Here is a 14,086-nt window from a genome sequence, read left to right as displayed (position 1 = left end):
TGGGGGATTGGGGTGGGTGTCTCTGGGGGACAGGGGGTGGGGGTCTCTGGGGGACAGGGTGTGGTGGTCTCTGGGGGACAGGGTGTGGGGGTCTCTGGGTGTTTAGGGGTGGGGGTCTCTGGGCGTTTAGGGGTGGGGGTCTCTGGGGGATTGGGGGTGGGGGTCTCTGGGATTGGGTGTCTCTGGGGGATTGGGGTGGGGGTCTCTGGGGGTTTGGGGGTGTGGGACTTTGGGGGTGTGGGTCATTGGGGGTGGGGGTCTTGGGGTTTGGGGGTGGGGGTCTCTGTGGGATTGGAGGTAGGGTCTCTGGGGGTTTGGGGGTGGGGTCTCTGGGGGTTTGGGGGTGGGGGTCTCTGGGGGATTGGGGGTGGGGTCTCTGAGGGTTTGGGGGTGGGGTCTCTGGGGGTTTGGGGGTGGGGGTCTCTGGGGGTTTGGGGGTGGGGGTCTCTGGGGGTTTGGGGGTGGGGGCCTCTGGGGATTGGGGGTGGGGGTCTCTGGGCGTTTAGGGGTGGGGGTCTCTGGGGGATTGGGGGTGGGGGTCTCTGGGGGACAGGGGGTGGGGGTCTCTGTGGGATTGGGGGTGGGGGTCTCTGGGTGATTGGGGGTGGGGGTTTCTGGGGGTGGGGGTCTCTGGGGGATTGGGGGTGGGGGTCTCTGGGGGATTGGGGGTGGGGGTCTCTGAGGGATTGGGGGTGGGGATTTCTGGGGGTGGGGGTCTCTGGGGGATTGGGGATGGGGGTCTCTGTGGGATTGGGGCTCTCTGTGGGATTGGGGGTGGGGGTCTCTGGGGGACTGGGGGTGGGGTCTCTGGGGGTGGGGGTCTCTGGGGTGGGGGTCTCTGGGTTTCTGATCCACTCGAACGGTCTTCCCCCTGTGTTTCTCCGCAGTACCCTCACTTCCTGAAGCGGGATGCGAACAAGCTGCAGGTCATGTTACAGCGGAGGAAGCGCTACAAGAACCGAACCATCCTGGGCTACAAAACCCTGGCTGTCGGCATGATCAACATGGCCGAGGTAAGGACCATCCCTCCCTCCAGCCCCGACTCCTCCCCTCCAGCCCCGACTCCTCCCTCCAGCCCCGACACCTCCCCTCCGGCCCCGACTCCTCCCCTCCGGCCCCGACTCCTCCCCTCCGGCCCCGACTCCTCCCCTCCAGCCCCAACACCTCCCCTCCAGCCCCGACTCCTCCATCCAGCCCCGACACCTCCCCTCCAGCCCCGACACCTCCCCTCCAGCCCCGACACCTCCCCTCCAGCCCCGACACCTCCCTCCAGCCCCGACTCCTCCCCTCCAGCCCCGACTCCTCCCCTCCAGCCCCGACACCTCCCTCCAGCCCCGACTCCTCCCTCCAGCCCCGACTCCTCCCTCCAGCCCCGACACCTCCCTCCAGCCCCGACACCTCCCCTCCAGCCCCGACTCCTCCCCTCCGGCCCCGACACCTCCCCTCCAGCCCCAACACCTCCCCTCCAGCCCCGACTCCTCCCCTCCAGCCCCGACACCTCCCCTCCAGCCCCGACACCTCCCCTCCAGCCCCGACACCTCCCCTCCAGCCCCGACACCTCCCCTCCAGCCCCGACTCCTCCCTCCAGCCCCGACTCCTCCCCTCCAGCCCCGACTCCTCCCCTCCAGCCCCGACACCTCCCTCCAGCCCCGACTCCTCCCTCCAGCCCCGACTCCTCCCTCCAGCCCCGACACCTCCCTCCAGCCCCGACACCTCCCCTCCAGCCCCGACTCCTCCCCTCCGGCCCCGACACCTCCCCTCCAGCCCCAACACCTCCCCTCCAGCCCCGACTCCTCCCCTCCAGCCCCGACTCCTCCCCTCCAGCCCTGACTCCTCCCCTCCAGCCCTGACTCCTCCCCTCCAGCCCCGACACCTCCCCTCCAGCCCCGACACCTCCCCTCCAGCCCCGACACCTCCCCTCCAGCCCCGACACCTCCCCTCCAGCCCCGATGCCCCCCTCCGGCCCCGACACCTCCCCTCCGGCCCCGGCGTCCCCCCCTCCGGCCCTGGCATCCCCCCTCCGATCTCTTTAACCTCCTCCAGCCCCTACACCCCCTCCCTATCTCTGTAACCTCCTCCAGCCCCTACGCCCCCTCCCTATCTCTGTAACCTCCTCCAGCCCCTACACCCCCTCCCTATCTCTGTAACCTCCTCCAGCCCCTACGCCCCCTCCCTATCTCTGTAACCTCCTCCAGCCCCTACGCCCCCTCCCTATCTCTGTAACCTCCTCCAGCCCCTACACCCCCTCCCTATCTCTGTAACCTCCTCCAGCCCCCTACACCCCCTCCCTATCTCTGTAACCTCCTCCAGCCCCTACACCCCCTCCCTATCTCTGTAGCCTCCTCCTGCCCTCTACACCCCCTCCCTATCTCTGCAGCCTCCTCCAGCCCCTACACCCCCTCCCTATCTCTGTAACCCCCTCCAGCCCCTACACCCCCTCCCTATCTCTGTAACCTCCTCCAGCCCCTACACCCCCTCCCTATCTCTGTAACCTCCTCCAGTCCCTACACCCCCTCCCTATCTCTGTAACCTCCTCCAGCCCCTCCACCCCCTCCCTATCTCTGTAACCCCCTCCAGCCCCTCCACCCCCTCCCTATCTCTGTAACCCCCTCCAGCCCCTACACCCACTCCCTATCTCTGTAACCTCCTCCAGCCCCTACACCCCCTCCCTATCTCTGTAACACCCTCCAGCCCCTACACCCCCTCCCTATCTCTGTAACACCCTCCAGCCCCTACACCCCCTCCCTATCTCTGTATCCTCCTCCAGCCCCCTACACCCCTCCCTATCTCTGTAACCCCCTCCAGCCCCGACACCCCCTCCCTATCTCTGTAACCTCCTCCAGACCCCCTACACCCCCTCCCTATCTCTGTAACCTCCTCCAGACCCCCTACACCCCCTCCCTATCCCTGTAACCTGCTGGGGCTCAGATTGTAAACCGTGCTGGGATTGGTTTTGGTTCTCGGGGCTGGGTGCATGCTGCTTCCCGCTGCTGATGATCTATCCGCTGTTTGCAGGTTATGCAGCATCCCAGTGAGGGAGGACAGGTACTGGGCCTCCATAGCAACGTCAAGGAGGCCTCCACACTGGTTGCCGAAGTGAGAATTTACTCCTTGTCCAGTCAGCCCATTGACCACGAAGGCCCGAAGGTGAAGATGTCAGGTCAGTGGCAGCACCGTGCCGCGGGCACCAGCTGGTCGACTGTGGGGGGCGTCACTGCTCAGCCGCACGGGCTGCTGTGTGGACTGGGTCGTTGGGCACAGGGTCAGGACGTAGAGCCGGGCTGCTTGGTTGTACTGAAGGGACCTCTCGACCTGAACTGGTGAAATGAGTGAAGCCAGCCCAGTGAGGCCTGGCCCTATCCTGCCCCGGGCTGCCCTCTTCCCCACTGAGCTGCTGGGCATGTGGCCTTGACACAGTAGGCCCAGGGATCCCGTGGCGGCCTCCCATTCGGATTGTGGCCAAGCCCCCCCGCCACCACCCCCCTCATAGGCCTCAGACAAGGGGCAGGCGACGGCCTAGTGGGATTATCGCTAGACTATTAATCCAGAAACTCAGCTAATGTTCTGGGGACCCGGGTTCGAATCCCCGCCACGGCAGATGGTGGAATTTGAATTCAATTAAAAAATATCTGGGATTAAGAATCTACTGATGACCCGTTGTCGGAAAAACCCATCTGGGTCACTAATGTCCTTTCGGGGCGGAAATCTGCCGTCCTTACCCCGGTCTGGCCTACATGTGACTCCAGAGCCACAGCAATGTGGTTGACTCTCAACTGCCCTCCAAGGGGCAACTAGGGATGGGCAATAAAAGCTGGCCCAGCCAGTGACAACAATGGGTTTCCTCCGGGTGCTCCGGTTTCCTCCCACAGTCCAAAGATGTGCGGGTTAGGGTGGATTGGCCGTGCTAAATTGCCCCTTAGTGTCAGGGGGACTAGCGGGGTAAATGCGTGGGGTTACGGGGATAGGGCCTGGGTGTGGTCGGTGCAGACTCGATGGGCTGAATGGCCTCCTTCTGCACTGTCGGGATTCTATGATTCTCTGTCCCACAAATGAATAAATAAAACATTAACCTCCAGAAAAACCCAGGAGACATCACGGAGGATGTGAGATAAAATGGAGGGCAGAATTTCACAGCCTCGCTCATCCCAAAACCGTGAAATCCCGCCCCGAGGTCAACGGACCTTCCCGTTGTCCGCCCCTCGCCCTCTCCGATTCCCGTGGCAGGCGGGGAGGTAAAATTCCAGCCGGCATGTCTTTGTTTTAACGTTTGAGGAGTTTGTGTTGGAGGGCACGGGTGGCACAGTGGTTCGCACTGCTGCCTCTCAGCGCCAGGGACCCGGGTTCGATTCCCGGCTCGGGTTGCTGTCTGTGTGGAGTCTGCACCTTCTCCCCCGTGTCTGCGTGGGTTTCCTCCGGGTGCTCCGGTTTCCTCCCACACTCCAAAGATGCATGGGTTAGGTGGATCGGCCATGCTAAATTGTCCCTTAGTGTCAAGAGATTAGAATCATAGAATCCCTACAGCACAGAAGGAGTCCATTCGGCCCATCGAGTCTGTACCGGCCACAATCCCACCCAGGGGCTATTCCTGTAACCCCACACATTTACCCTGCTAATCCCCCGGACCCTACGGTAAATTTAGCACGGCCCATCCACCTAACCAGCACGTCTTTGGACTGTGGGAGGAAAGGGGAGCACCCGGAGGAATCCCACGCAGACACGGGGAGAACGTGCAGACTCCGCACAGACAGTGACCCAAGCAGGGAATCGAACCCGGGTCCCTGGCTCTGTGAGGCAGCAGTGCTAACCCACTGTGTCACCGTGCTGCCCCGGGTCCCTGGCGCTCCGGGTCCCTGGCGCTGTGAGGCAGCAGTGCTAACCCACTGTGTCACCGTGCTGCCCCGGGTCCCTGGCGCTGTGAGGCAGCAGTGCTAACCACTGTGTCACCGTGCTGCCCCGGGTCCCTGGCACTGTGAGGCAGCAGTGCTAACCCACTGTGTCACCGTGCTGCCCCGGGTCCCTGGCACTGTGAGGCAGCAGTGCTAACCCACTGTGTCACCGTGCTGCCCCGGGTCCCTGGCGCTGTGAGACAGCAGTGCTAACCCACTGTGTCACCGTGCTGCCCCGGGTCCCTGGCGCTGTGAGACAGCAGTGCTAACCCACTGTGTCACCGTGCTGCCCTGGGTCCCTGGCGCTGTGAGGCAGCAGCGCTAACCCACTGTGTCACCGTGCTGCCCCGGGTCCCTGGCGCTGTGAGACAGCAGTGCTAACCACTGTGTCACCGTGCTGCCCCGGGTCCCTGGCACTGTGAAGCAGCAGTGCTAACCCACTGTGTCACCGTGCTGCCCCGGGTCCCTGGCACTGTGAGGCAGCAGTGCTAACCCACTGTGTCACCGTGCTGCCCCGGGTCCCTGGCACTGTGAGGCAGCAGTGCTAACCCACTGTGTCACCGTGCTGCCCCGGGTCCCTGGCACTGTGAGACAGCAGTGCTAACCCACTGTGTCACCGTGCTGCCCCGGGTCCCTGGCACTGTGAAGCAGCAGTGCTAACCCACTGTGTCACCGTGCTGCCCCGGGTCCCTGGCGCTGTGAGGCAGCAGTGCTAACCACTGTGTCACCGTGCTGCCCCGGGTCCCTGGCACTGTGAGGCAGCAATGCTAACCCACTGTGTCACCGTGCTGCCCCGGGTCCCTGGCACTGTGAGGGAGCAGCGCTAACCCACTGTGTCACCGTGCTGCCCCGGGTCCCTGGCGCTGTGAGGCAGCAGTGCTAACCCACTGTGTCACCGTGCTGCCCCGGGTCCCTGGCGCTGTGAGGCAGCAGTGCTAACCACTGTGCCACCATGCTGACCCGGGTCCCTGGCGCTGTGAGGCAGCAGTGCTAACCCACTGTGCCACCGTGCTGCCCCGGGTCCCTGGCGCTGTGAGGCAGCAGTGCTAACCCACTGTGCCACCGTACCGCCCCAAGGGTAAATTAGCAGGGTAAATATGTGGAGATAGGGCCTGGGTGGGTTTGTGGTCGGGTGCAGACTCGATGGGACGAATGGCCTCCTCCTGCGCTGTCGGGATTCTCTGATTCTATGAATATTGGAGGGGAGGTAAGGATTGTGGAAGCAGGTGGACTGTGAGAGACAGGTGGTGTTTTGATAAATGGGCAGCAATGTCAACTAAATAGGACAAATCTGAAAGAGGTGCCAGAACACATGGAGCTGGGAGCGTCTGTACAGAAAGTACTGACGTCTCCAGGGCAAGCTGTGTAAAATAGAGCTGTGTATAAATAGAGGAATGGAGAACAAAAGTGATGAATCTGAACCTTCAGCAATGACGTGTGCAGGTCTCAGCTGGAGAACTGGGCCCAATTCTGGGCTCCACATGTCAGGAAGGATGGCAAGGTCTTGGACAGAAACTAGAAGCAGGAGGAGGCCATTCGGCCCTTCCAGCCTGCTCCCCCATTCATTTTGATCATGGCTGATCATCGAATTCAATATCCCGATTTCCCCCCCTCCTTCCCCTCCAGATCCCTCGATCCCTTTAGCCCCAAGAGCGAAATCTAATTTCTTCCTGAAATCACACAACGTTTTAGAAACATAGAAAAACTACAGCACAAACCAGGCCCTTCGGCCCCACAAGTTGTGCCGAACATATCCCTACCTTTCAGGCCACCCTATAACCCTCCATCCTATTAAGTCCCATGTACTCATCCAGGAGTCTCTTAAAAGACCCTATTGAGTTTGCCTCCACCACCACTGACGGCAGCCGATTCCACTCGCCCACCACCCTCTGTGTGAAAAACTTCCCCCTAACATTTCCCCTGTACCTACCCCCCAGCACCTTAAACCTGTGTCCTCTCGTAGCAGCCATTTCCACCCTGGGAAAAAGCCTCTGAGAGTCCACCCGATCTATGCCTCTCAACATCTTGTATACCTCTATTAGGTCTCCTCTCATCCTACGTCTCTCCAAGGAGAAAAGACCGAACTCCCTCAGCCTATCCTCATAAGCCATGCCACTCAATCCAGGCAACACCCTTGTAAATCTAAGTTTTGGCCTCAACTACTTTCTGTGGGAGTGAATTCCACACATTCACCACCCTCTGGGTGAAGAAATTTCTCCTCACCTCAGTCCTAAAAGGTTTACCCCCTTATCCTCAAAATATGACCCCCCTAGTTCTGGACTCCCCCCACCATTGGGAACATTCTTTCTGAATCTACCCTGTCTAACCCTGTTAGAATTTTATAAGTTTCTATGAGATCTCCTCTCACTCTTCTAAACTCCAGTGAATATAATCCTAACTGAGGCAGATTTTCTAGAATGTTCCCAGGGATGAGGGGGGTTCAGTTAATGCGGAGGGACTGGGAGAAGCTGGGATCGTTCCCCTGGGAGCGGAGAAGGTTCAGGGGGAGATTGAATCGAGACGTTCAGAATCAGGAAGGGTTTGGATAGAGTGAATCAGGAGAAAGTGTTTCCAGTGTCAGGAGGGTGGGTAACCAGAGCGGGGGGGACACGGATTGAAGAGAATCGGGGAAAGACCCAGAGGGGGAGATGAGGAGAATGTTTTTTTTGCGAGTTGTTGTGATCTGGAAGGCGCTGCCTGAAAGGGCGGTGGAAGCGGATTCAACAGGAACTTTCCAAAGGGGGAAAATACTGGAAAAGGAGAGATTTGCAGGGCCCTGGGTTGATAGAGCGGGGGGGGGGGAGGAGGGAGTAATTGGAGAGATCGTTGAAAGAGCTAGCACAGGAAGGTTGGGCCGAATGGCCTCCTCCTGTGCTGTCTCCTTCGATGTGTGGATGAAATGCTGATCGGTAAGGTTCGAAGAGGCAGTTGTGAGTCAGTACTGGGAAGTTGCTGCGAGAGTTAGGGTCAGTGCATTTCCTGAGGGAATGTGGGAACTGAATTGGGCGATGGGTGTGAGGCTGAGAGAGTGCTTTCACTCTCCGCAGATCGATCCCCAGATATCGACAACTACTCCGAGGACGAGGATGACAGCTTCTCATCTGAGCAGGAAGTCAGTGACGATCCATTACAAGGGCAGGTAATTCTAGAATGTTCCACATGAAGGAGCTGACTCTCACTGGGGTACGGGTCCCACACACACTGACTCTCACTGGGGTACGGGTCCCACACACACTGACCCTCACTGGGGTACGGGTCCCACACACACACTGACTCTCACTGGGGTACGGGTCCCACACACACTGACACTCACTGGGGTACGGGTCCCACACACACTGACTCTCACTGGGGTACGGGTCCTACACACACTGACTCTCACTGGGGTACGGGTCCCACACACACTGACTCTCACTGGGGTACGGATCCCACACACACTGACTCTCACTGGGGTACGGGTTCCACACACACTGACTCTCACTGGGGTACGGGTTCCACACACACTGACTCTCACTGGGGTACGGGTTCCACACACACTGACTCTCACTGGGGTACGGGTTCCACACACACTGACTCTCACTGGGGTACGGGTCCCACACACATTGACTCTCACTGGGGTATGGGTCCCACACACACTGACTCTCACTGGGGTACGGGTCCCACACACACTGACTCTCACTGGGGTACGGGTCCCACACACACTGACTCTCACTGGGGTACGGGTTCCACACACACTGACTCTCACTGGGGTACGGGTCCCACACACACTGACTCTCACTGGGGTACGGGTCCCACACACACTGACTCTCACTGGGGTACGGGTTCCACACACACTGACTCTCACTGGGGTACGGGTTCCACACACACTGACTCTCACTGGGGTACGGGTCCCACACACATTGACTCTCACTGGGGTATGGGTCCCACACACACTGACTCTCACTGGGGTACGGGTCCCACACACACTGACTCTCACTGGGGTACGGGTTCCACACACACTGACTCTCACTGGGGTACGGGTTCCACACACACTGACTCTCACTGGGGTACGGGTCCCACACACGCTGACTCTCACTGGGGTACGGGTTCCACACACGCTGACTCTCACTGGGGTACGGGTTCCACACACACTGACTCTCACTGGGGTACGGGTCCCACACACACTGACTCTCACTGGGGTACGGGTTCCACACACACTGACTCTCACTGGGGTACGGGTCCCACACACACTGACTCTCACTGGGGTACAGGTCCCACACACACTGATTCTCACTGGGGTACAGGTCCCACACACACTGACTCTCACTGGGGTACGGGTCCCACACACACTGACTCTCACTGGGGTACGGGTCACACACACACTGACTCTCACTGGGGTACGGGTTCCACACACACTGACTCTCACTGGGGTACAGGTTCCTCACACACTGACTCTCACTGGGGTACGGGTCCCACACACACTGACTCTCACTGGGGTACGGGTCCCACACACACTGACTCTCACTGGGGTACGGGTTCCACACACACTGACTCTCACTGGGGTACGGGTCCCACACACACTGACTCTCACTGGGGTACGGGTTCCACACACACTGACTCTCACTGGGGTACGGGTCCCACACACACTGACTCTCACTGGGGTACGGGTCCCACACACACACTGACTCTCACTGGGGTACAGGTTCCACACACACTGACTCTCACTGGGGTACGGGTCCCACACACACTGACTCTCACTGGGGTACGGGTCCACACACACACTGACTCTCACTGGGGTACGGGTCCCACACACACTGACTCTCACTGGGGTACGGGTCCCACACACACTGACTCTCACTGGGGTACGGGTCCCACACACACACTGACTCTCACTGGGGTACGGGTCCCACACACACTGACTCACTGGGGTACGGGTCCACACACACTGACTCTCACTGGGGTACGGGTCCCACACACACTGACTCTCACTGGGGTACGGGTCCCACACACACTGACTCTCACTGGGGTACGGGTCCCACACACACTGACTCTCACTGGGGTACGGGGTCCCACACACACTGACTCTCACTGGGGTACGGGTCCCACATACACTGACTCTCACTGGGGTACGGGTCCCACACACACTGACTCTCACTGGGGTACGGGTCCCACACACACTGACTCTCACTGGGGTACGGGTCCCACACACACTGACTCTCACTGGGGTACGGGTCCCACACACACTGACTCTCACTGGGGTACGGGTCCCACACACACTGACTCTCACTGGGGTACGGGTCCCCACACACACTGACTCTCACTGGGGTACGGGTCCCACACACACTGACTCTCACTGGGGTACGGGTCCCTCACACACTGACTCTCACTGGGTACGGGTCCCACACACACTGACTCTCACTGGGGTACGGGGTTCCACACACACCTGACTCTCACTGGGGTACGGGGTCCCACACACACTGACTCTCACTGGGGTACGGGTCCCACACACACTGACTCTCACTGGGGTACGGGTCCCACACACACTGACTCTCACTGGGTACGGGTCCCACACACACTGACTCTCACTGGGATACGGGGTCCCACACACACTGACTCTCACTGGGGTACGGGTCCCACACACACTGACTCTCACTGGGGTACGGGTTCCACACACACTGACTCTCACTGGGGTACGGGTCCCACACACACTGACTCTCACTGGGGTACGGGTTCCACACACTGACTCTCACTGGGGTACAGGTTCCCACACACTGACTCTCACTGGGGTACGGGTCCCACACACACTGACTCTCACTGGGGTACGGGTCCCACACACACTGACTCTCACTGGGGTACGGGTCCCACACACACTGACTCTCACTGGGGTACGGGGTTCCCACACACACTGACTCTCACTGGGGTACAGGTCCCACACACACTGACTCTCACTGGGGTACGGGTCCCACACACACTGACTCTCACTGGGGTACGGTCCCACACACACTGACTCTCACTGGGGTACGGGTCCCACACACACTGACTCTCACTGGGGTACGGATCCCACAACACTGACTCTCACTGGGGTACGGGTCCCACACACACTGACTCTCACTGGGGTACGGGTTCCACACACACACTGACTCTCACTGGGGTACGGGTCCCACACACACTGACTCTCACTGGGGTACGGGTTCCCACACACACTGACTCTCACTGGGGTACGGTGTCCACACACACTGACTCTCACTGGGTACGGGTTCCCACACACAACTGACTCTCACTGGGGTACGGGTTCCACACACACTGACTCTCACTGGGGTACGGGGTTCCCACACACACTGACTCTCACTGGGGTACGGGTTCCACACACACTGACTCTCACTGGGGTACGGGTTCCCACACACACTGACTCTCACTGGGGTACGGGTTCCACACACACTGACTCTCACTGGGGTACGGGTCCCACACACACTGACTCTCACTGGGGTACGGGTCCCACACACACTGACTCTCACTGGGGTATGGGTTCCACACACACTGACTCTCACTGGGGTACGGGGTTCCCACACACACTGACTCTCACTGGGGTACGGGTTCCACACACTGACTCTCACTGGGTACGGTCCCACACACACTGACTCTCACTGGGGTACGGGTTCCCACACACACTGACTCTCACTGGGGTACGGGTCCCCACACACACTGACTCTCACTGGGGTACGGGTTTCACACACACACTGACTCTCACTGGGGTACGGGTCCCACACACACTGACTCTCACTGGGGTACGGGTTCCCACACACACTGACTCTCACTGGGGTACGGGTTCCCACACACACTGACTCTCACTGGGGTACGGGTCCCACACACACTGACTCTCACTGGGGTACGGGTTCCACACACACTGACTCTCACTGGGGTACGGGTTCCCACACACACTGACTCTCACTGGGGTACGGGTTCCACACACACTGACTCTCACTGGGGTACGGGTTCCCACACACACTGACTCTCACTGGGGTACGGGTTCCACACACACTGACTCTCACTGGGGTACGGGTCCCCACACACACTGACTCTCACTGGGGTATGGGTCCCACACACACTGACTCTCACTGGGGTATGGGTTCCACACACACTGACTCTCACTGGGGTACGGGTTCCCACACACACTGACTCTCACTGGGGTACGGGTTCCACACACACTGACTCTCACTGGGGTACGGGTCCCACACACACTGACTCTCACTGGGGTACGGGTTCCCACACACACTGACTCTCACTGGGGTACGGGTTCCACACACACTGACTCTCACTGGGGTACGGGTCCCACACACACTGACTCTCACTGGGGTACGGGTCCCACACACACTGACTCTCACTGGGGTACGGGTTCCACACACACTGACTCTCACTGGGGTACGGGTTCCACACACACTGACTCTCACTGGGGTACGGGTCCCACACACACTGACTCTCACTGGGGTACGGGGTCCCACACACACTGACTCTCACTGGGGTACGGGTTCCACACACACTGACTCTCACTGGGGTACGGGGTTCCACACACACTGACTCTCACTGGGGTACGGGTCCCACACACACTGACTCTCACTGGGGTACGGGTCCCACACACACTGACTCTCACTGGGGTACGGGTCCCACACACACTGACTCTCACTGGGGTACGGGTCCCACACACACTGACTCTCACTGGGATACGGGTCCCCACACACACTGACTCTCACTGGGGTACGGGTCCCACACACACTGACTCTCACTGGGGTACGGGTTCCACACACACTGACTCTCACTGGGGTACGGGTTCCACACACACTGACTCTCACTGGGGTACGGGTCCCACACACACTGACTCTCACTGGGGTACGGGTCCCACACACACTGACTCTCACTGGGGTACGGGTCCCACACACACTGACTCTCACTGGGGTACGGGTCCCACACACACTGACTCTCACTGGGATACGGGTCCCACACACACTGACTCTCACTGGGGTACGGGTCCCACACACACACTGACTCTCACTGGGGTACGGGTCCCACACACACTGACTCTCTCTGGGGTACGGGTCCCACACACACTGACTCTCACTGGGGTACAGGTTCCACACACACTGACTCTCACTGGGGTACGCTGTGTGGGGGTGGGATATTAAGTGTGACAGTCTCTAACTGAACGATCTGTGTTTGCTCTCCCGGGAAGGATTCGTATTTTGAAGATGAGGATGTCGGAAAAAGGAAAAAAACGCGACGGAAACTTCCAAACTCGTCCGCCATTTCCCGCGGAGGGATCAGCAACGTAAGCAGCGGGAGGGAAAGGGGGGAAAGGGGAAGATAGGCATTGGAGACAGGAGGGGATCCCGGTGGACAGGCTTGGACCTGTACTCAGCCAGAGCCGGGGATTGGCCGCATCAGACAGGGTTCAGTCCAGTCTGAGGGGAGAGAGAGCCCCCTGGCGCTGGGCGGCGAGAAGGTGATGGGGTCTGGGGGAATCTTCGGCAGGGGAGCGGGCAGCAGGGGCTGTCAGGGGAGGGAGGCCAGGCGTCCCAGGGGAGAGGGGGGCAGGGAGAGGGGGGCAGGGAGTGGGCAGCAGGAACGGGGTGGGTAAGGGGGAGGGGGGGGGGGCAGGGACGGTGTGGGGGAAGGGCAAGGGGAGAGGGGTTGTCAGGGTGTGGGGGCAGGGATGGTGTGGGGGAAGGTGAGAGAGGGCAGGGGTTGTCAGGGTGCGGGGGCCAGGAATGGGGTGGGTAAGGGGGGAGGGGGGGGGGCAGGGACGGTGTGGGGGAAGGGCAAGGGGAGAGGGGTTGTCAGGGTGCGGGGGGCAGGCTCGGTGTGGGGGGGAGGGTTGTCAGGGTGCGGGGGGCAGGCTCGGTGTGGGGGGGAGGGGGGGAGGGGGGTGCCAGGGTGCGGGGGGGCAGGCTCGGTGTGGGGGGAGGGGGTGCCAGGGTGCGGGGGGCAGGCTCGGTTGTGGGGGGAGGGGTTGCCAGGGTGCGGGGGGGCAGGCTCGGTGTGGGGGGAGGGGTTGCCAGGGTGCGAGGGGCAGGCTCGGTGTGGGGGGGGAGGGGTTGCCAGGGTGCGGGGGGGCAGGCTCGGTGTGGGGGGAGGGGTTGCCAGGGTGCGGGGGGGCAGGCTCGGTGGTGGGGGGAGGGGTTGCCAGGGTGCGGGGGGGCAGGCTCGGTGTGGGGGAGGGGTTGCCAGGGTGC

The 14,086-nt window shown here is 60.7% G+C and overlaps 1 protein-coding gene across 1 annotated transcript; it reads left to right on the top strand.

Annotated features, from left to right (window-relative positions):
* Positions 1 to 883: 883 nt before the first annotated feature.
* LOC144491177 (phosphofurin acidic cluster sorting protein 1-like) lies at positions 884 to 13,182 on the top strand (the record flags this gene model as incomplete). The annotated part of the gene is made up of 4 exons (XM_078208857.1): positions 884 to 1,013; positions 3,016 to 3,160; positions 7,934 to 8,025; positions 13,087 to 13,182. Coding segments are annotated over exons 1-4 (417 nt in total), but the record flags the coding sequence as incomplete, so codon positions are not given.
* Positions 13,183 to 14,086: the final 904 nt, after the last annotated feature.

The sequence above is a fragment of the Mustelus asterias genome, unplaced genomic scaffold, assembly GCF_964213995.1.
Source record: "Mustelus asterias unplaced genomic scaffold, sMusAst1.hap1.1 HAP1_SCAFFOLD_4655, whole genome shotgun sequence".
NCBI lineage: Eukaryota > Metazoa > Chordata > Chondrichthyes > Carcharhiniformes > Triakidae > Mustelus > Mustelus asterias.
The sequence above is the reverse complement of the archived record's forward strand: the minus strand, read 5'-3'. Positions and strand labels throughout refer to the sequence as shown.